This window comes from Xenopus tropicalis, chromosome 7 (assembly GCF_000004195.4).
Source record: "Xenopus tropicalis strain Nigerian chromosome 7, UCB_Xtro_10.0, whole genome shotgun sequence".
In the NCBI taxonomy this organism is placed as follows: Eukaryota; Metazoa; Chordata; class Amphibia; order Anura; family Pipidae; genus Xenopus; species Xenopus tropicalis.
The window spans coordinates 101,189,581-101,210,562 of NC_030683.2; the positions used below are offsets into that span (position 1 = coordinate 101,189,581).

General features: G+C 39.1%; 1 protein-coding gene across 1 annotated transcript in view; it reads left to right on the plus strand.

Annotated features, from left to right (window-relative positions):
- The window catches only part of vamp3 (vesicle associated membrane protein 3), a 28,964-nt gene extending 14,680 nt beyond the window's left edge, over positions 1–14,284 (plus strand). Inside the window, 4 exon segments of the mRNA NM_001016972.2 lie at positions 11,027–11,102; positions 12,054–12,212; positions 12,436–12,487; positions 13,611–14,284. Coding sequence (NP_001016972.1) covers positions 11,027–11,102; positions 12,054–12,212; positions 12,436–12,487; positions 13,611–13,627 — 304 coding nt within the window. The 3' untranslated portion in view covers positions 13,628–14,284.
- Positions 14,285–20,982: the final 6,698 nt, after the last annotated feature.

Genomic DNA, 20,982 nt, shown 5'->3' on the forward strand with positions numbered 1-20,982 from the left:
GAGCACACGCACGTACACGCGAATGCGCGCACACATACGGACGCGAACACACACGGGGGGTTGCGCGCACGCCGAATGTCAGCAGCGTTGCGTATATTGACTCGAGTATAAGCCGAGGCTGAGTTTTTCAGCACACACAAGTTACAGATATGTGATCTACTAGAATGTCATTGTCCAAATGTAAATAATTCTTGTTTTTTGACTGATTACCTTTCTCTGTAATAATAAGTTAGTACCTTTGACTTGATTATAACCAAACTGCATAAATCCTGCATACTGCATAAATGTTGGAGGCACAACAGTCCTGTTTTTTTTTTTTTTAAATGTTTTTGTTATGGAATGGTGGACCATGTCATGGAAAGACCCACTTATCAAGAAAAACCCCACTTTCCAATCATCCCATACACCAGATCCCATACCATGAAAGCACGGTTGTAACACTCACCCTGATATTTGTATAAGGATGTGTAAGATTGGCCATCGTAGCTCAGTAATAATAAGTCATTTTCAGGAGGTCTAGACTGATCCAACAAGAGCCGAGGGGTGTTTCCCTGTTTGTTCATATGGCTGCTTCACAATGTTGCTGTTACAAGTCTAGTAGCTTAGAACTCTTTGTACAGTGTTCCAGAGGCAAGCACGTGGCTCTTACAAATGTAGGGCAGGAGAGCAGTTCATTTACATATAGTACAATACAAACTGTACTTGGCACCAACATCGCTGTATAAATATATAAATATACCTTCCTAATTGTCTGAGCAACATTCTTGCCTAACATTCTCACCAACCGGATACTTAAAGTTGTAAAGGATTCTCCATAAATAGACACTTTAGTAATGTGATAATTATCTTACTGTACTGCTGCATGGAGTATTTGTGGGATCATTATGTACACGGTGTCCAATTTCTTTGTTTACTAGGAAGCTGCTATTATGAGAGTATGCCATAAAATTTGTTTTACCCTTCAATTTTACTGTTTAAGAGATTTAAAACTGTATTTTCAGTTTCTTAGGAGAAACTCATTTTTGTTGGTGCCCCTCACTACTTCTTCCATAGACTTGGCCATTGATCTCAGATGATTTTTAGTGCAGGAGAAGACGCTCATAATACTAGCGCATGGTTTATGTGTGTGTGTGTGTGTATAGAGCAGGGAAAATGAGTATTGAACTCATCAACATTTTTCTCAGTAAATAACATTTCTCATGGGGCTACTGACACGAAATCTAAACCAAATGTCTGTACAACCCAAGTAATCCACACATAATGAAATAAAGTATTTGTAGTAAAGTGGAATGACACAGGTAATAAGTATTGAATACACTTACAGAAATGTATTTACTTAGTAGAAAAGCCCTTGTTGGTAAAGACAGCTTCAAGGCGTCTCCTTTATGGAGAACTATGCATTGCTCACGTGTGATTTTGGCCCATTCTTCCACACAAACTGTCTTCAAATCTTGAAAGTTCTGGAGGATTCTCCTATGAACTCTGATCTTCAGTTCTATCCATAAATTTTCAGTTGGATTCAAGTTGCGTGATTGACTGGGCCATTCTAGCAGCTTTGTTTTCTTTCTCTGAAACCAATTGAGAGTTTCCTTGGCTGTGTGTTTGGGATCATTGTCTTGCTGAAAAGTCCACCCTTTTTTCCTCGTTAGCATTCTGGTAGATGGCATCAGATTCTTATCAAGAATGTCCCGTTATATTTCTTCATTTATCCTTCTTTCATTTAAATGAAGTCTGCCAGTACCATATGCTGAAAAACAGCCCCACGCCATGATGTTCCCACCGCCAAACTTCACTGTTGGTATGGTGTTTTGGGGTGATGTGCAGTGCCATTTCTCCTCCAAACATGGTGTGTGCAATGACATCCAAAGAGTTCAATTTTGGTCTCATCTGACCAGACTATATTCTCCCAGAATGTCATTGGCTTGTAAGAGCTTCAGCAGTGGAGTCTTGCACGGTGAACGTGCATAAAGGCCAGGCCATTTGAGTGCATTACTTATTGTTTTCTTTGAAACAACTGTGCCTGCTAATTCAGTGTCTTTCTGAAACTCTCCACCAGTGATCATTGGCTCTTGGACAACTCTTCTGATTATTCTTTTGACTCATCTCTCAGAAATTTTGTGTTTGGGGTGAAATTATGTTCTTTCCACTTCCGGATTATGGCCCCATCGGTGCTCACTGGAACATTTAGAAGATAAGAAATACATCTGTAACCAATGCCATTAGTATGAAGGTCTTGAGAGAGAGCTCTTTTTTTTACCCATCATGATATGCTTCTTGTGTGATACCTTGATAATGAGAAACCTTTTTTTAAGCCACCAATTAGGACTTAACCAGTGTATATTAATTTGCAAAGATAAAGGGGACAGGATTGCTTTCTAAATACCGACTATTTCAGCAGGTTTATTTGCTTTCCATGCCTTTTTGTACCTCCTTTTTTCATGTGTTCAATACTTATTCCCTGTGTGATTCTACTTTATTACACATAACTTAATTTAAAGACTTAGTTGTTTTGATTTCTTTGTATGTGTGGATTACTTGGATTGTTTCCGACATTTGGTGTAAATTTCATGTCAATAGCCCCATTAGAAATATATTTACTGAGGAAAAATGTTGACGTGTTCAATACTTATTTTCCCTGATTATATATATATATATATATATATATATATATATATATATAATATAAACTGCAGTACAGGCCAGCACTCACAGGACTTCTAGGATAATGACGAATAAAGCTGTTATAACAAAAGATCTTGAAGCATGGTTCTTTATTAATCCAACGTTTCAGTTCCAGCCAGGAGCTTTCATCAGGGAGACATATATACCATATTTTCCGGCGTATAAGACGATCCGTGCCAAAGTCGGGGGTCGTCGGGTACTTGCTTGCAAGGCCCAGACGATCGAAGGGGGCCCGGCCGTGATACAATTTTTAAGCACGGTCCCCCTTTACAGAGCATTACAGGCTCATTGGTGGTCAGTGGTTAATTTTTTTGGTTGCGCCCCGTGCGTACGCGTGATGTCAGCACGCACGGGGCGCAACCTAATTATGAGCAGCTGCAGCAGCGAGACAGGGGACGCAGCCGGAGGAAACAGCCGGACGCAGCAGGCGAGTGGGAGGGGTGGTGGAGGACTCTGGGGGGAGCTGAAGTATGTGGGGGAAGATGTTGGGGGGAGCTGGGTGATGTTGGGGAGGATACTAGGGGAGCTGGATGATGTTGGGGGAGGACGAGCTTTAGGACGCTGCGGGGGGGGAGCTTGAGGATATTTTAACTGGAAAAGTTGGGGGTCGTCTTATACGCCCAGTCGCCTTGTACGCCGGAAATATATATTATATACAATATATATATATATATATATATATATATATATATATATATATATATAGTCAATGGTTAGGTAGCCGGGACCAGCTTTCTTGGGGGTAAAGCAGCCCTTGACAACACACAAGAGTGCAGTCTCTTTTAGGCAGTTTATTTTTCAAAATGACAAAATAAACCGTTCAAAATAAAATCCTTGCCACTTAATGGGCTCTAACTAACACGTTAGTTGTCCTTACTAACCAGGAGCCCACAGAGAGAAAAGAAAAACAAAGTTCAAACCTTGTAGAGATTTCAAAACTCTTGGTCAACTCACACAGGCAGTTTTCCTGTGTCTTTCCCCTGGACTGCAGCCTTCTATTTTGGGCCAGGCTGCCTCTAAATTAGCCAGCTGAGATGCCTCCGGTAGATCCACAACACCCGGGCTGGACTAGCAGTCCCGGAACCATTCTTTTAGGAACCTGGGACATATATAAGCTCCGTCCTGGACTTTCCCAGGTATCCTGATAGTGACCTTAGATCAAAGAAAAAGAGGTAAGATAATATATCATATAAAGTAAAACAAAAACGAAAAACAAAAGTAAATTTCTCTGCATATGATAATAAATGCTCCAATTTACAATCCGTACCAATCTAAACAATGAGGTCCGGGTGTAAAAACCCCGGACGTATCGCAAATGCTGTTTAAGGAACACAATGATCAAGCATAGTCAGTACAAGTCAAAATAGCTCACCGGTATCCCTGGCTGGTCCGGGTGCTCAGGGCCCCGAACCCGTAGCTGAAGGGGAAAAAAAAGCCGATTTCAAACGTAGTGGACACCAAGCGCTCCGGACTCCGGGGTCTCTCATAAAATCAAATCTTTATTGTTGCATTAAAAGAAGGAACGCCTAACGCGTTTCGTATGCCAAGCACACTTACTCATAGCCTATGAGTAAGTGTGCTTGGCATACGAAACGCGTTAGGCGCTCCTTCTTTTAATGCAACAATAAAGATTTGATTTTATGAGAGACCCCGGAGTCCGGAGCGCTTGGTGATAGTGACCTTAGCACAAAAAATAAATATATATATATATATATATATATATATATATATATATATATATATATATATATATATATATATATATACAGGTATAGGACCCATTATCCAGAATGCTTGGGACCAAGGGAATTCCAGATAAGGGGTCTTTCTGTAATTTGGATCTCCATACCTTAAGTCTCCTAAAAAATCAATAAAACATGAATTAAACCCAGTAGGAGTGTTTTGAATCCAATAAGGATTATTTATATCTTAGTTGGGATCAATTACAAGGTACTGTTTTATTAATACAGAAAAAATGGAAATCAGTTTTAAAATTCTGAATTATTTGCTTAAAATGGAGTCTATGGGAGACTGGCTTTCCGTAATTCGGAGTTTTCTGGATAACGGTTTTCCGGATAAGGGATCCCATACCTGTGTGTGTGTGTGTGTGTGTGTGTGTGTGTGTCTATAGAGCAAATGAGGCTGCATTGAGGGAGGCCTCTCCAGGAAATGTAAATTTGTTGCCTTTCATTCTCACAGTGAACACGGTGACTGGTTTGGAAACTTATTAATGTTGCCATTTGCCCTCTGCTAGGCTACATCGTTTTTGCAGAGAAATACATTTGGTGACCTTGTATTAGAAGTACGAATTGCAGTACAATTAACTTTTATCTAGTGTTTTTCCAATGTGTTTGAGGGAGAACATGTATGAAGTTTGCATGGAGGTATTTTTGCTAGCATTTCTAGATTTGAGATGTACAGATTTGCTCCTGTAGTTGCTGAGCCTTCCGATTTTATTTGGCAATTTCTAACTTTTGTCAGCCTATGAAGCTGTTTAATTTCCATGTTGCAAACGTGCCGCCAGTGTTACATAATTGTACAGTTCTTAATGAGAGTCCTGTAGTAGCATAATGTACTGTACTGGGTATTAGCGTAGGCGTGTTCCTGTTCTTTTCCGTGTTCCATACACACGTGGGGATAGGCGTGCCTGCACCCATATGGTTTTACAGAACTTCCCAGGACTTTGTCTTCTCATAGAACCATACTCATCATATTAGTGTTTAATCCCATCCTTTATTTTATCAAGTTTTTGTTTACAAGTGCTAAATGTGGCATAAATGTTTCAATTACATGTGTGTGGTGTGACTGTGGTAAGGACCTTATACTGCAAGCTCTGCTGGTAAAGGGTGTAATGTGAATGATGAACAGTCTCTTTCAAACACTGTCTAACCTATTCTTGTTAAATATGTAAAGTATAATTTAATGTGGAGATTATTGCTAATGTACAACATTATGTTTATTACATTACTAATATAAGAAATTTTTAATCTTTTATAAAAACTCATAAAGATCAATAAAAAAATGATGCTGATTTAGCAGCTGTTGAGTAAAGCGGACTTTATACTTTGGTTACAAAGGGTTAGGTACTCCCTACACCAACAATTTTGCCAGACCCAAATAGACAAAGAGAGCCCTTATCCCCTACTTTATTGGGATGCTGTTTTGGCACTTTGCCTGCCCACCCCTAGATATTTCAGCCCATACTAAGTAGTGAAGAAGAAATTACTTGTATGTTCATCACTACTTGAAAATATTTGCTTCCTGTTGCCACAAAGATCTGTAAGTGCTGGAGGCTAAGATGCCAACTGAAAGCAGACGCATGCAGTAAGGCTCAGTTAATCTATGTGCTTTATGCTGGGGGGTCATGTCATCACTGACAGCACAGAAGAATGCAGCACTCACCAGTGCAGTGCTATGTAATTAGTCATGCTTTCACACTTTCATTCTCAAATTGATAGGGCAGAAAATAATTTGGCCAATCAGATTGTTCCAGTAGTAACCTGCAAAACTGCCTTCACTTGTTGCCCCCCAGACTGTGTAGATCAGAGAAAAGGGTATTTTCGATACTCTGATACCAGGCCAGGCTGAAGAACAATCACGTTGGGGGGAAATCACATTCGGCACATTTTACTGTTGATGGCTAACTGGTCTGCAGCTGCCTGACTTCTTTTCACTCTTGGATAGAAAGGTCGCTGTATAATAAGGACTTTCAGGGCCCTATTTATTGAAATTTAAGTAATAAACAATATGAATGGAGAGTCTAAAGGGGAAGATCACAAAAATGTATTTTGCAGACAAATGCATGTTGGGTGATTTTGTCCAGTTATAGCAGAACTTATTAACATAGATCTCAAGATGACCAGGTTTATTCCAGACAGACAGCTTTGTGTCCTAAAATTAATAATGGACCATATTTTGAATTCACAGCATTATTAAAAAGGAATGCGAGGACCTACCCATAACATCCGGATGACCAAACGTTGGGTCTTCAACTATCACTTCTTTGTTAGATTGGCTTTTAGGTTGTTGTGCTAAGCAAAAAGCAGTGATCAAAATGGCGAAATCTGCCGCAATGGCATGAAAACACTTTTCATGCTACCAGTAAGGGGCAACCTCTGCTTCAAACCAGTGTGTGGGTGTATTGACAGTGAGATTGCATTATTTAATCTTCCTCATAACATTTAACTTAATCAAATATGGGTTTTATACTAGACAAAATCTTTCATTTAGTTAATTTCATTTAGAAATGAGCTGCATATGGATAAATCCAAGCCCAATGGGAATTCTTCATGCTTGCCAAAATATTTATTTGAGGTTCATTCTGTATATTATGTGGTGCCAGTAAGTGTACAGTTGCGGTTGAGTCACTAGATTGTACTGTAACGTACTGTACTGGCAAGAAGTGTTCTTGTTCTGTTCCCTACCCACGTGGCGAAAGGTGTGTCTGTACTCGTATGGGTGTAAGGAACTTCTAGGACTTGGCGGAAAGCAAGAGACAACTTTATTTGTAAACAGTTTAATGGTTTTTGTTCTCATGTAAAAGATGACAAACTCTTCTTTTAGATCATCTGCCAGCAAAGTTCTACTGTATTCCTGGTGCAGCGGGCAGTTTTTTGGGGGACTGAGTTACATTGCTAGGTCCATGTTCTTTTCTGGTATAAAAAATTCTGTAAGTAGTATAAAAAAAAGTGTTCTCTTTATTTGTAGTCAATGCAGTTCAAGAGCAGCATCACAGCCTGCATGGCCATCTGTTGGAATTATATACTTAAGAGGGTAGTTCACTGTCCACAGAACTGCACAAAGCAAAACCTTGGTGGTCAAAATAGTTTGCTGCTTTTTTTGCTTTTTTTTAATTTTCTTTATTGCTTTTTAGGAAAACCATAGAAGAAAAAAAGGAAAGAAAGTGAGAAAGTAGAAAGGAGTAGATAGAAAGTGATGATTTTGCTAGTGTAGCTCCACCTAATAACACAGGGCTGCAGCTCTAAGAGTTCTTGGGCATCAAATAAGAGTGCTAGTTTGCTGCTAATTTTAATAACTTACAAGGGCAAAATGTTTTAAAACTAATATATCAACGAGGGAAATGTTCAAATTGACTTTATAGAAATGCTAAAACAATTTAAAACTGCTGTCAGTAAAGCTATAGTTCATAGTATAAAAGAAAACAAATGAAAAATAGTTTGAAATACAGGTATGGGACCAGTTATCCAGACAGCTCCAAATTATGGGAAGGCCCTCTCACACAGACTCCATTATAATTAAATACTTTATATTTTTAACAATGATCTGCTTTTTCTCTGTAATATTAAAATAGTACCTCCTTATTGGAGGCAAAACAATCCTATTGGGTTTATTTAATGTTTAAATGATCTTTAGTAGACTTTAGGCAAAGTCATCCAAATTACAGAAAAACCACTTACCTATAAAACACCTGGTCCCAAGCATTCTGGATAACAGGTCCCATACCTCCACTTTTTATAACTGAATACTCTCATGGGAAAACCATGATTTTTTGTTTTGTTTCAAAAATGCAAACAGATTATTTTATACTTAATTTTGAAGTTTCACATTGGGCTAGCCATATTCTTCATTTCCCAGGGTGCCACAGTCATTTGTGCTCTGATAAACTTCAGTCACACTTTACTGCTGTGCTGCAAGTTGGAGTGGTCACCCCCCCTCCCAGCAGCCAATCAGCAGAACAGTGGGAAGGGAGCAAGATAGCAGCTTCAGTAGATATCAGAATAGCACTCAATAGTAAAAAACCCAAGTCCGGCTTGGGACTCCTCCAGTTACATGGGAGTAGGAGAAACAATAGGTTACCTCAGGGGTCGGGAACCTTTTTGGCTGAGAGAGCCATAAACACCACATATTTTGAAATGTAATTCCTTGAGAACCATACAATATGATTGGCCGCGGATGCTGCGGGGCAAGGTAGGGTGGGACCCAAGGATGCCAGATGCGATGCGGAGGAGGGCGTGGCCTGCGCTTGGCGGATAGAAGACGTGGTCTAAGGCTTAGAACACGTCTTCTATCCGCCGAGCACAGGGGCAAGGTAGGGTGGGTGCCAAGGATGGCGGATGCGGAGAAGGGCGTGGCCTGTGCTCGGTGGATAGAAGACGTGTTCTACGGCTTAGAACACGTCATCTATCTGCCGAGCGCAGGCCACCCCCCCCCCCCCCCCCCTTTATTTTTTTTTATTAAAGATTTGGCAGCAAGCCAGATGCAGCCATCAAAAGAGCCACATCTGGCTCCCGAGCCGTAGGTTCTCTACCCCTGGGTTACCTGAAAGCAGTTCTAATGTGTAGCGCTGGCTCCTTCTGAAAGCTCAAACTCAGGCACAATGCACTGAGATGGCGCCAACACACCAATATTACAGCTCAAAAAAAATACATTTGTTGGTTCAAAAATAAAAATTTTTATGGTAGAGTGAATTATTTGCTATGGAAACAAGTCTAATTTAGAAATAAAAGGTACACCATAAAAATCATGACAGAATCCTTTTAAAGAGAAGATCACATAGACAACTATGATCTGATTGGTGCTCCTATAGATCCCTGGTAAGGATCTTGGGTTGTGGCTACCAAAGGACTTATTATTGCGGAGATGTGGAAGAATTGGACAGCATTATTTACCATTATTTATAGCTTTTATTGCAGGACTCTGAACCTGCCTGGATGCTTTATAAATATGCCTCTTACTTCCCCACTTCATCCACCTCATATGAGACATTGGTGGCTTCAGTCCTTAAACTATCTTGCTCCAGCTCTATTTACCATGATATATAGTATAGATTAGGAAGATACATTGCTGATTTACAGCACAAAGCAATAACTATTATGTGCTACTACAGGTTGGACCTAACAGACCTCAAGTGAAAATCAGATTTTCACTAAGTAAATGTCTGGTTTTCCGCAGACAAATGTATGTTAGGTGATTATATCCATTTTAAAAACTCCTCATAGAATGACTTCTTAACATTTTTTTTAAGGTGACCCAAGTTATGCCTAGCAGACTGCTTTGACCTAAAATTTATAATGCACATTATTTCAATTACTGTTTATAGTGCTAAATGTCACAGTATTTTAGGGGAATCATGGGGACCTACCCTAAACATCGTGATGACCCAGTTTTGTGGCTATCAATGCCTCATAGGGCTCAAATTGGCTTTGCATTTATTGGTTTTTAGTTTTTTAAGAAAGATGTTGTCAAAATGGCAAAATCTTCTGTCACCAAAGTATGCCAAATTCTCCACTTATTGCAGACACTACCTCTAATGGGCAGACACTGCTTAAATCCACAGAAGAAAGTACTTTTAAGCCATGACCACCAGTGTGTGCCATAAGCAGCTATTTGGCATGGCACTTGCCTTTCAATGGGAAATCTCCCGGCAGTGATTAAAGGGCAAACTGACTTAGTTTGAAGCATTTTTGTGCATTACGGTTTTTAATTTTTCTCATATTATTTAACTTCATAAAATATATAGGATTTATACCAAACAAATTACATTAATGTAGACTAAATGATCTGCTTATGGATTAATTCAAACCCAAAAATATTTACTTGGGTTTCATTCTGTACATGTGGTGCCAGTACAAGGAACAGTACAGTTGCGGTTGAGTCACTAGTTTACTGTAACATACTGTACTGGCAGAAGCGTTGGTATGTTCTTGTTCTGTTCCTTGTTCCCTACCCACGTGGCAAAAGGTGTGTCTGTACTCGCATGGGTGTACGGAACTTCTAGGACTTGGCAGAAGGCAAGAGCCGACTTGACTTTATTTGTAAACCGTTTTATGTTTTTGGCAGCAGTTTTTGGTCTTCTGATCTCTGCAAAGCATGAACCCAGATATTTTCAATGTTATATAGTAACGTGCAATTTTTACCACTGTGGTGTCATTAAAATATGTCCCCAAAATGTTCCTTTTGGGGTAAAACAGAAATGTTCTTTGAGGTCCAGGCTTCTATAAAATTACCCTAGGGATTCACTGCTTATGATGCACAATGATTGTGAGGCATTAGTGTTTGGCATAGGCAACTTGTTTCCCTTTTAAGTGAATGGAAAGCAACTGTAAGTGGAGAGTTTTGATCAATCTATGTACTTCTGTGTGCCATAGGCCTTATCAGGTGTATTAAAGAGAGGGGTGGATAGTGGAATGTTATGGGTCACATTCAGGCCCATAGCAAGTGATTGCAATAATGTGCTTCACTACTAGCCACTATTCAATGTGACAAATCTCCAAGGTGTACTTGTGCAAGGCGTTAATGCCCTTGGGGTGTGCAGTTTGTGTACACCACAACCAATCCTATGTTTCCTATGTGTTTAATATTTTTTATTTGTTTTGTTTCCCAGGTCGGCTCCTGGACCTTCAGCCACAGGTGATCCTGGAAATCGGCGCCTGCAGCAGACTCAAGCACAAGTCAATGAGGTCAGTCTTCTGGGAACAGAAGATAACAAGCTGAGATAATAGGCCAAGCAAAGCAGAGAATAAAGATTGTAAAAATTGGCTTGCCCGATATCCCCTCTCTTTTCCATTACAAATGAATGGTATATTCATTGGACCATTGATTGTAACATACTATAAAACTGTGTGCCAAGTAGGGGTTAATGTTTGACGTAAACTATGGTCAGGTAGGATTTCTGTCTATTGCTTGCTTTGTGCAGATGGCATTGGCATCATCACGCTGCAAGCATCGCCACAGTAGCACTGATAGACCTACTTCTGAACAAATACTCCATATCCCACATAATTTACTGGTCTGTCAGTAAATTCATGGCATGAACTTGTTTCCGGTTCTTGTCTATTTTTGGCCACCCCTTTGTCTAGCAACACAGCCCTTTTTATGCATTAATCCATTTCCTCGCCTTATCTAGTAATGATTTTTTTTTCTATGTCCTGCTGCTTAAATTACTATTAATGGTAATTCTTTTCTAAAGGTAGGTTTATGAGCGTATGGAATACTGTGCAACATATTGATTTAGGCTTACTATTTCTGACCTGCTTATAGGCAGTTACAAATAGAGCAAGCATTATTTAGACATTTAGCTCAGATGGTTCCCTATGTGCCACCATGTCACTCCAGTTAAATAGATCATTATATTCATTTTTCCATTAAAATGAATTAACAGTGTGTTGCATGAAGTCAAAACTAAAGCTGCTCTGAGATATATGTATATGCATGTTACTGGTACGTCAGTGTCCCTTTTAAGTAATAGAAATTTCCAACCCAATATCTGTTGAGTAGGAATTCAGGGAGGGCCCGTACATGGGCAGATAAGCTGCCGACATAGTCTGAAAGGGTCTGATGGCTGGGTGCTTTATATTGGATTGGAAAAAAAATTCAGAATTTTCTTTTGTCTTTCCCTTATTGAACCTTAGGTGGTTGATATTATGAGAGTTAACGTGGACAAAGTCCTGGAGCGGGACCAGAAGTTGTCTGAACTTGATGATAGGGCAGATGCACTGCAAGCGGGTGCATCCCAGTTTGAGACCAGTGCCGCAAAGCTAAAAAGAAAGTACTGGTGGAAAAACTGCAAGGTATGAAACCGGGAAGATCAAAGATAATGTTTATTTGATAACGGGTGATGTCTCCTTTAGCCAGCTAATGGGGTTGCCTCTGCCTCATCTGAGGAGGAAATAGCAACATTGCTCGTGTTATCTTACATAACCCTTCTCCAGTGGGAAACTCATTAGCTGATTTTTATTTATAAACTCTACAAATTATTTATCTTTAAATGTTACTGATTTTTTTTTTTTATAGATGTGGGCAATACTGATAGCTGTAGTTGTGGTATTAATCATCATTATCATTGGTAAGTATGATTTCTTTGCAATGAATAGCAATCATACCCTTAGGTTGATGTCCCACGGAGCGGTTTAGTCAGCCATGTTAGATCTCTACTATTGCAGGCGACTAACTGCTCTGAAATTCCTTTGCACTGGCAACAATAGGAGTTGCAGGTGGAAAGCCCTTTGCATCGCTTCGGTTTTCCAAAGTTGCCTGCAAGAGAAAACTTTGCGTGACTTTAGAATACCAAAGCGATGCAATGGCTTTTCCACCGGCGACTCCTGTTGTTGCCGGTGGAAAGGCATTTTGGAGCGGTTAGTCCCCCGCAATTGATCTCTGAACTGCTCCATCGGACATCAGGGACACTTTCTGCATTTTGCCCATTAGTACCAGTGATTATTCCCTGAAAATGCCATAGCCATCAGGGCTCTGCTACATGGGCACAGGCATTCACCATGGTTTTTGGGTTTTTTTTTTCAAACTATGGATAGTTAGACATGCCAGACACCATCACAGGGATAGCTCAGTAAGTACTTGCTACAAGTAGAGACATAGTGGACATGCTCCAATATACCCCTTTACTCAGACACAATAACACTGGGTGGTTTGTGAACTATAACACGTGATTCGGACTTAAATGTATTGTATAATAGGAGAGCTCCTACAAGTCTAATCTGAGTGGTGAAATTCAATTAGAAAAAAAGTCACAATATTCTGGCTTAGTTCTTTGTGAAAGATGTAGAAATTCTTTAATATAGAAAATTTCTTGCAGTAAGACAGCTGCAGTTTGAGAGATTATTTGGGTAGCATGACTGTATAGTACAGCATGCGACACTCTGCCTGCTAAACATGTATGTTTCATGTTGTAGGCAAATCCAAAGGGGGTGGCTGCATCACTAAAAACCCTTAATTAATTTAGCATATTAGAAATGCATAAGACTATCTGAAAATAATAAGAGAAATTGCATTCTATAAATCTCAGTCAACTCTTCTACATGTTTATGTAAAATGAAATTAGCTCCTTGAATATATTAAAAGAAGCAAAACAACAACAGCAACAACCTAATGATGCCATTATATTCATGAGCAGCTGTGGTTAATGTGCTGCCCCTTAGTCTGCATTTTCTAATCCTGTTTTTGTTTTACAGTGTGGAGCGTTTCCTAATCCTTCGGGAACATGGATCCTAACTGAAGCCAAACCAGTTGCTGCAGTTTTTTTTTTTTGGGGGGGGATTTTTTTTTTTTTTTTTTGATCTCTGAACCTGCTGTATTCAAGAGTTTATATTCTAGCACAAGGAAAAATGTTAGTTTAGAGTTAGTGTTTCTTGTTTATAGTGTTAAGTGCCTTAAGTGAAACACAACCTATTTAATGCCAAACTAATGGGCACAATGAGCACTTCACACTGTGTCTTTAAACAAAGTTGAATTTGAGTTTATTAACTTTGCCCACTTAAATTCTTACATGACTTGTGGTGGCATTTATTTGTCATTTTAAATTGACTCAGCCCTGAGCAGAGAAAAGCATCAGATTGTGCGCTTAGCACATTGTCAACTTGTGGGGGATGCTGTGGTTTCTGACCTCCCAGCAACCTGATTAACTGGTATTGTTTTGAAGCAACTGGAGCCTCTTAAGATACAGTTCTATAAACTGTGTCAAAACCAAGCAAAAATCTAACCGTAAAAAATGAAATCATTTTATATCATTTAAATGGAGTGCCAGGTGATAAAGCATGCTCAGGTATTTGTAGAAACACACTCTACTAAAGGGAAAACCCGCCCTAGTTTTAATAGACAATAAAATCTAAGAACTTTGTTTTCTAAACTTTGCTCCTCTTCTTATATTTCTATTTTTCTATTTTTATGCTCTATTGCTTGCCTTGGTGGCCTTCATAATAATGTCCAAGGAGAGAAGAGGTGACCTGCATGTTTACAACCTGAGACAAAATAGAAGCTAATTTGTACTTTATTAATTGGGAATATTTCTACAAAGTTAACCTTTAAGTGAAACTGGGGTTGAATAATGCTGGTCATACATTGAAGGATCCTCTTAAACAAGTGGATCTTACCCCTGATCTGTCCACCTTGAGGTGGGCAATATCAGACTGATCAGACACTCCCTCACCTGTACTTAACTAACAGGTTGTGCCTTTGGTTTATGCAGCCAATCACAATTATTATATTTTATAGAGGTTAAAATACAGAGTATTTATAGTGTTTGTGCCTACTGCCTTTTAGGCTAGTGTCCCACGGAAAGAGTTGATCCCTGCGATAGATCTCTGCTACCACGGGCGACTAACCTTTCCACCGGGGTTGCTTTCTGAAGACACGTAAAGTTTCTTCCTGCAGAGATCTATCGCAGGCGACTAAATCGCTCCGTGGGACATTAGACATAGGGTAAAAATGTCCCAATCCCATCCTTTTATATTGGCTTATTGTTTAAAGAAAATTTATATTTCTTATATATTTTATATAAAACAATGAACATCTGTGCGCCCTCTTCCTGGACCATTTGGATAGGTTTGTCTATATAAGTGTATGCCAAAATTTGCCTTCTATTTGCAGCATTAAAACACAAATAATATCCTAGTGTCACAGTCTAAGGCTTTGCTTTGAATTTGCAAACACATTTAATTCACATGTAGTGGGTTCATTGGCCTACCCACAGCATTCATGATTATGTTCCTACTAATTCTTACTCTACACAGAATGGGGGGGGGGGGGGGGAGTTAAATTTCTGTGTGTACTATTACTATATTGTTAATTGCACCTTTTTGGAGGGTTTTAGAGTGTTCCTTTTAATAGCTACCCTTGTGTTCTAGAAGCTGTATTTGTTATTCTAAATCCATCTACCTCTGATGGAAAGAGGTGATGCATTGTATAGTCCAGAGCACTTTTCTGACTTTCAATTCAGTACCCCTGGTTAATTAGGGCTCCTCTTGGCTCATAACAATGTGACAGATAGAACAAGTGCTATTTCAGCCACAGTTTCATGAATTTATGTGGTAGAATATCTGTTAATCCCAGATTTTAATTATAATTGGAGTAAGTAAGAAAGCAAATAGGCCTTTTCCACTGTCAGCTCAAGTAGCCTTGATTCTGGGGTATCAAGGTACATAAACCCATCAGATTCTCCTAGTTGGAAAGTTGGAAATAACTTGCTGGGCAACTGATATTGTATGAAATTGGTGTGTACCTAAATGAGCCAATACTATTGCTTATAAATTTAGGAAGATAAAATGTCTTTGCCCCATTATGGGTCGAGCTGGTGCTGGTCTTAGTGTGTATTACGGAATTGGGTTCTATTATATGGTATTAGATTACAAAGCCTTAAGCTGCTTCTGCACTTTGTACTGGATTTGTGTTTTCTGGCTGTAAATATACATGGCAGCTTTAAGTGGTCTGTAGTGCTCTATAGTATATTACTTTAGATTGTGCCTTTTGGTTTAAGCAGGAATGTTAGATGCACTGCTGTCTAGGCATTGGGATCTTTTTGTGCCAGCATATTCAGGCTGAGGAACAATCTGTACTGTACAGAAGCCATATCCTTTCTGCTTGGCAATAGGCTAATTATATGTTGCACTAGAACTGGGAGTTCAAGGAAAACATATATGGATGGAGAGACTGGTTAATCCAGTTGTCGCATGCATTGTGGGAAAGCACCAGCCTGCCTCTTTTTGTAAACAGTGATACCATGTAGTGGTAGGTAGACTGCTAGATGAATGCTTTTTTGCTGTGGTCTTTCCATTTGCACCAGTCATTTTTACTATTTTGCCAAAGTTAGTTTTTTATTTAAAGCCTTCATGCAACAGCTATTTGTATTTTGCCGTTCCGTTTTTGTGCAGCTCATATCATTTTTTGATGGTTGTATGTAGTTGTTTTTTTGTTCCTATGGGGTAAAAGTGCCACAGAATATATTTATAGACAATATATCACCCCCCTATTGAAAACTGGGAACAAATAGCAGCTACAGGTTTCCATGATGCTTGTGTTGCCTATGGCCAGTAAGACATTATTGGATGCCTTTGTAATGGAGCTGGGTAGATATAAAGTTCAGGTGGCTGACATGGATTAGACCCAGTCTATATTCTCTCAGGGTACACAAGATCACAAGTTGTCAGATGCAAGTGTACCAGAACAAGTGATGCTGTTAGCTTCTTGATGCACTGTTATGGTCCTTGCTATGCACCCAACGTTATCAGGTTTAGTCCACCTAGGTTGAGTCCCCAACCATAAATATAACCCAGTAGATACACCAGCTATAATATTGCTTTGCCATGAGGGCTTTATTGCCCCATTACTCTACAATTTACCAAAGTGACCTTTCCAAATCTGCATTCCACAGAGATCCAACGTGCCAATTGCTATTAGTAAATACCACTGACTTGGGTGACAGTAATTAATTGATTTTTCAGTTTATATATGAAAGTACCATTGTTTTACCCAACCGTTAAAAATTCTTTAGGTTTTTTTTTTTTAAATTTTAAGCAGATTCTAAAATATGAATTTGAACATATATGCCATTACAAATGCTTGCACTGAACCAATTGACAGCCATAAACAGTAGTGAAAGGAAGTCTCAACTTGTTTTGATGTTGGAAGCTTTAATTCTGCAAAATCTGAAGCAGCAAAAGTGGCCAGCCAGTGGCCCACGGTTCCATATAACAGTGGAATCACCCTGCGCAGGTTGAGCAGCATCTGATAATGCAATTCTTGGCTTCAAGTGCCAGTCTTTCTCTATGTAGAGAACTTCAACCACATTTATTGATATTTATATCTAAGTCAACCTATATGATGGTTCTGTACTCTGTTTATTCTTTTGTGTGGTATTTGCCTACAGCATATCCTTGTTACTACCATTATTATCATTAAAGCTTTTTCTGTGGAACTAATCATTTTGTACACTGTGCACTAACATGAATTTACTGTACGGTTAAATAAAACTGTTTCTGTGAATGTGTTTCTTTACTTCTTTTTGACAGGATGGAGAAATAGCAGTACAGTGTGTGGCACTCATAACCCTCCTCTTGTGCGCAATGTGAGTCAAATCCCTGGGACAGTCATTGGTGCCCCTGACTGCCCAGAAATATTTCAATGTTAAATGCTTGAATAAAACAGAAATAGTTTGTAGGTTTGAATCTTTAACCCATCACTACTGAAGAGGTGATGTATCAGTCACAGTCACTTTCTTATAAACATCACCATTAAGGAAGTCATGTAGCAGCAGCACATACTTCCTCTTTAGCCAAATACTCATATAATAAAAAGGCAAAGTAGAACATTATGATTAATTGAGCTAATAGCTGTATTTGTGTGAATGTGAGAGCAGTAAAATATGCCACTTTTATTCAGATTTTTTTTCATTTCTAGTCATTAATTATGCAACGATGCTCTAGTTTCCCAGTGATTCTATGTAGGCTTAAATATGGGTCACTTTTTATTTTATATAAAATAGAGTTTGTATAACATTTTACAGTGAACTTTTGCTTTTAAAGGGTAAAAATTCCAAGTTTACAGGCAGGGTTTACACTCACCTTAATTGAAGCATTTTATATAGTTTGGTTAACCTAGACATTTTTAATATTTTTTATTTAAACCTCAGATTGGATTTTGTCATACTGTTATTTCAAATGCAGTCTGGTAGGGCAAATGGTAAAGGTTTGGATTTGGCATGGGGAGTCTAAGGCTTTAGGGCCCAGACAGATTCTTATCACCCATGGAAAATCTCCTCTCTCACAGGTGATAAAGCACCCAAAACACCTTCCCCTCTGGAAGCTTTTTTTCCACATTTTACTGTTATTGCTCAGGATTACCCAATTTTAGTAGATGTGGGTGGGTAGGTATTTTAGGGGCTTTGTGGCCCACCAGAGAGGAGATTTCCCAAGCATGTCTGTCTGTCATAGCCCTTACAGATGCTGTAGTTAACAGTACCTATAGTGCCAGCCGATACACCATATCAGACAGCGCATCAGTATGTAAGGAAGTGAAGAAGAATCAGAATAATAAAATGTGTCCTTTTTATGTGTGTGGCTGGCTATACAGTAACTTTCTCTTTGGCTCATGTTTGAATCGGTTGCATAATGTGGAGGGTTGACTAACGTGTCTGATAATATCATGAGGCAGTTTTTTTCAAAAGAGCCCATTCACCTTCTTTTCAACAGTGATTTTACCCCAGTGCGACCACAAGGCAGGTAGGGTGGGGTTGGTGGCATCCGTTCTGCCATCACAGGTATTGAGGACAGAAGAAGCTCTATTTTTTTTTCCATAGCAACCTATACATTTTCATTGATGTTTAGCCATATGTTAGCTTGCATAGATCTTTACAATGGGGGGAGTTTATGAATAAACCATTTATGACCCAAAGAACTTGGTTGCCAAGATAGGCTTTGTTCCATGGCTGTTCTACAAAGCTGCAGAAAGCTACTGACCATGCCTACAAAAAGAATATAAAATATAAGTGTGTGTAACCTGTAAGTGCATCTAGCCCTCTCCTGCTACTGTGCAGCTGGTGTTTGGAGAAGCATGTCAGTAAGCACACTCAGCATTAATACTCCTACTTGCCTAATAAGGATGTTCCAGAAAGCTCAGATTGAACAGATGACTAATGTCTGTCTTTACACAAAAGACTTCATATATTCGTTTTTCCAATTAGTTTTTCATTTTTCCGTACCTAGAGTGCTGAAGCACATGGATATCACGGGCAAAGTCCAAGTGTACATCTATTGCTCTTCTGAATAATGCAGGGATCCCTGGAGTACAAGATGGAACTTTACACAATTTGAACAGACAAGTTGAACCCCTTTGGGGGCTTAGACTTAAACCTATAACGGAAAGGCTGTTTTACAAAATTAAACAAAACAAGAATATCTAAAAATCCAACTGGGGGTTTAAATATATACACTTACCCTAAATTCAAATTGTATGCATTTATTTAGATGCTCACACAGGTCTTATGTACATAGAAATTACTTTATTTAAAGTGAACAAAAACGACTAACGTTTCGGCTGGTACCCCAGCCTTTGACAAAGGCTGGGGTACCAGCCGAAACGTTAGTCGTTTTTGTTCACTTTAAATAAAGTAATTTCTATGTACATAAGACCTGTGTGAGCAGTGCCTGAATTTGGGCTATAATTTGTTTATAATATGGTACTTGCACCCAGGCGAATTACTTCGTTTTTTACGTGAGTGCCGGCTTCCTATGACCAACATTTATTTAGATACAAATATGTAACAATATGATATCGCACTTTTGGTTGTCAGCTGAAATAAGAATCCCCAGCACATGCTTATAAGCAGCCAATCCGGGGAGGTGACACACTTTTCCTAAATACTGTGGGCTTTGCTGTACATGGGAATATGTGATAGCACAACATTAAATAAAATAAGGTTTAAAATCTGGGGTTCAGGGATTAACAGTAATTACACTTTTAACCCTTAGAAGGTTTGTGGCAGAAAATTGACAACATCCTGGCACTGGAAGGGTTAATCATGAATCCTGTAAGGCTTCCAGGTACCAGTTTGTCACAGTATATTTTTTGCACAGTATTTCAGTGAAGGCCTTGGTACGGACAGCAGAGTCATTCGATCACATCTGTTCCACTGTGTCAATATGAATTAAGTGTAGCATCTGGTAAATGTCAGGCCCTACATGTGATGCATATACATTCACAGGCAAGCAACTAAGGGACCATAGCACCCAGCAATAGTACCTGAAAGCATGCTTCTTCCAGCCCATTTTCATTTGGTAAAGCTGTACTAGTTGTTAACATGGGATAAATAAATTATTAGGCAGCTATTAAATCAGTTGGTTTTGTATTGTGTATATGCATTAAGGTTCATTTCTATAAAGTAAGAACTGAAGCCATGGAACATCCCTTGTCTGGGACTTAATTAACAAGTTACCCAGGAACATTATTAATATGCTAATTTGTGAGTTCAAATGGACTAGAGAGAAGGTCACTATAGCACAAGTGAATGGCAGGGTTTTTTGCATAATTGGCTGAAATAACGTAAGTCTTGCGCATTTCCCACTCTACTGATTAGGTTGGGCGAATTTCTGAATTAAAGTGACATTCTACTGTGGGCGGGGGGTCGCTGATGGCAAACAGTATTGGCAGCTCTGCACTATTCAAATAGCAGAAAAGAAAAAGTAAACCAAGTAGCTGGTAAAAGTTGAAGATGTGGGGCATCCCTGCTTTAGTAACTAGAAAACTGAGATGCATTGGTATCAATGAATAACATTGAAGTACAGCATTATATAATGAGCTTTTTTACATAGAAACACAATGTAAAGTAATGTGTTCTATTATGACACTCTGTGACAGATATACAGTAAGTAGGAATGACTCACCCAGGCTGCTGTCACTTATTTTCCCATCCCACCTACAGGCCACGCTTTGTGTCTCTGCAGCCCCACGTATTTTTGACCTTTTACTATTTCAAAGGAGCACTGTCGTTTCTTCCTTTATTATCAGTCACTCTCATAAACTCCTTACACACAATAAAAGGACACAAGTTTGCTA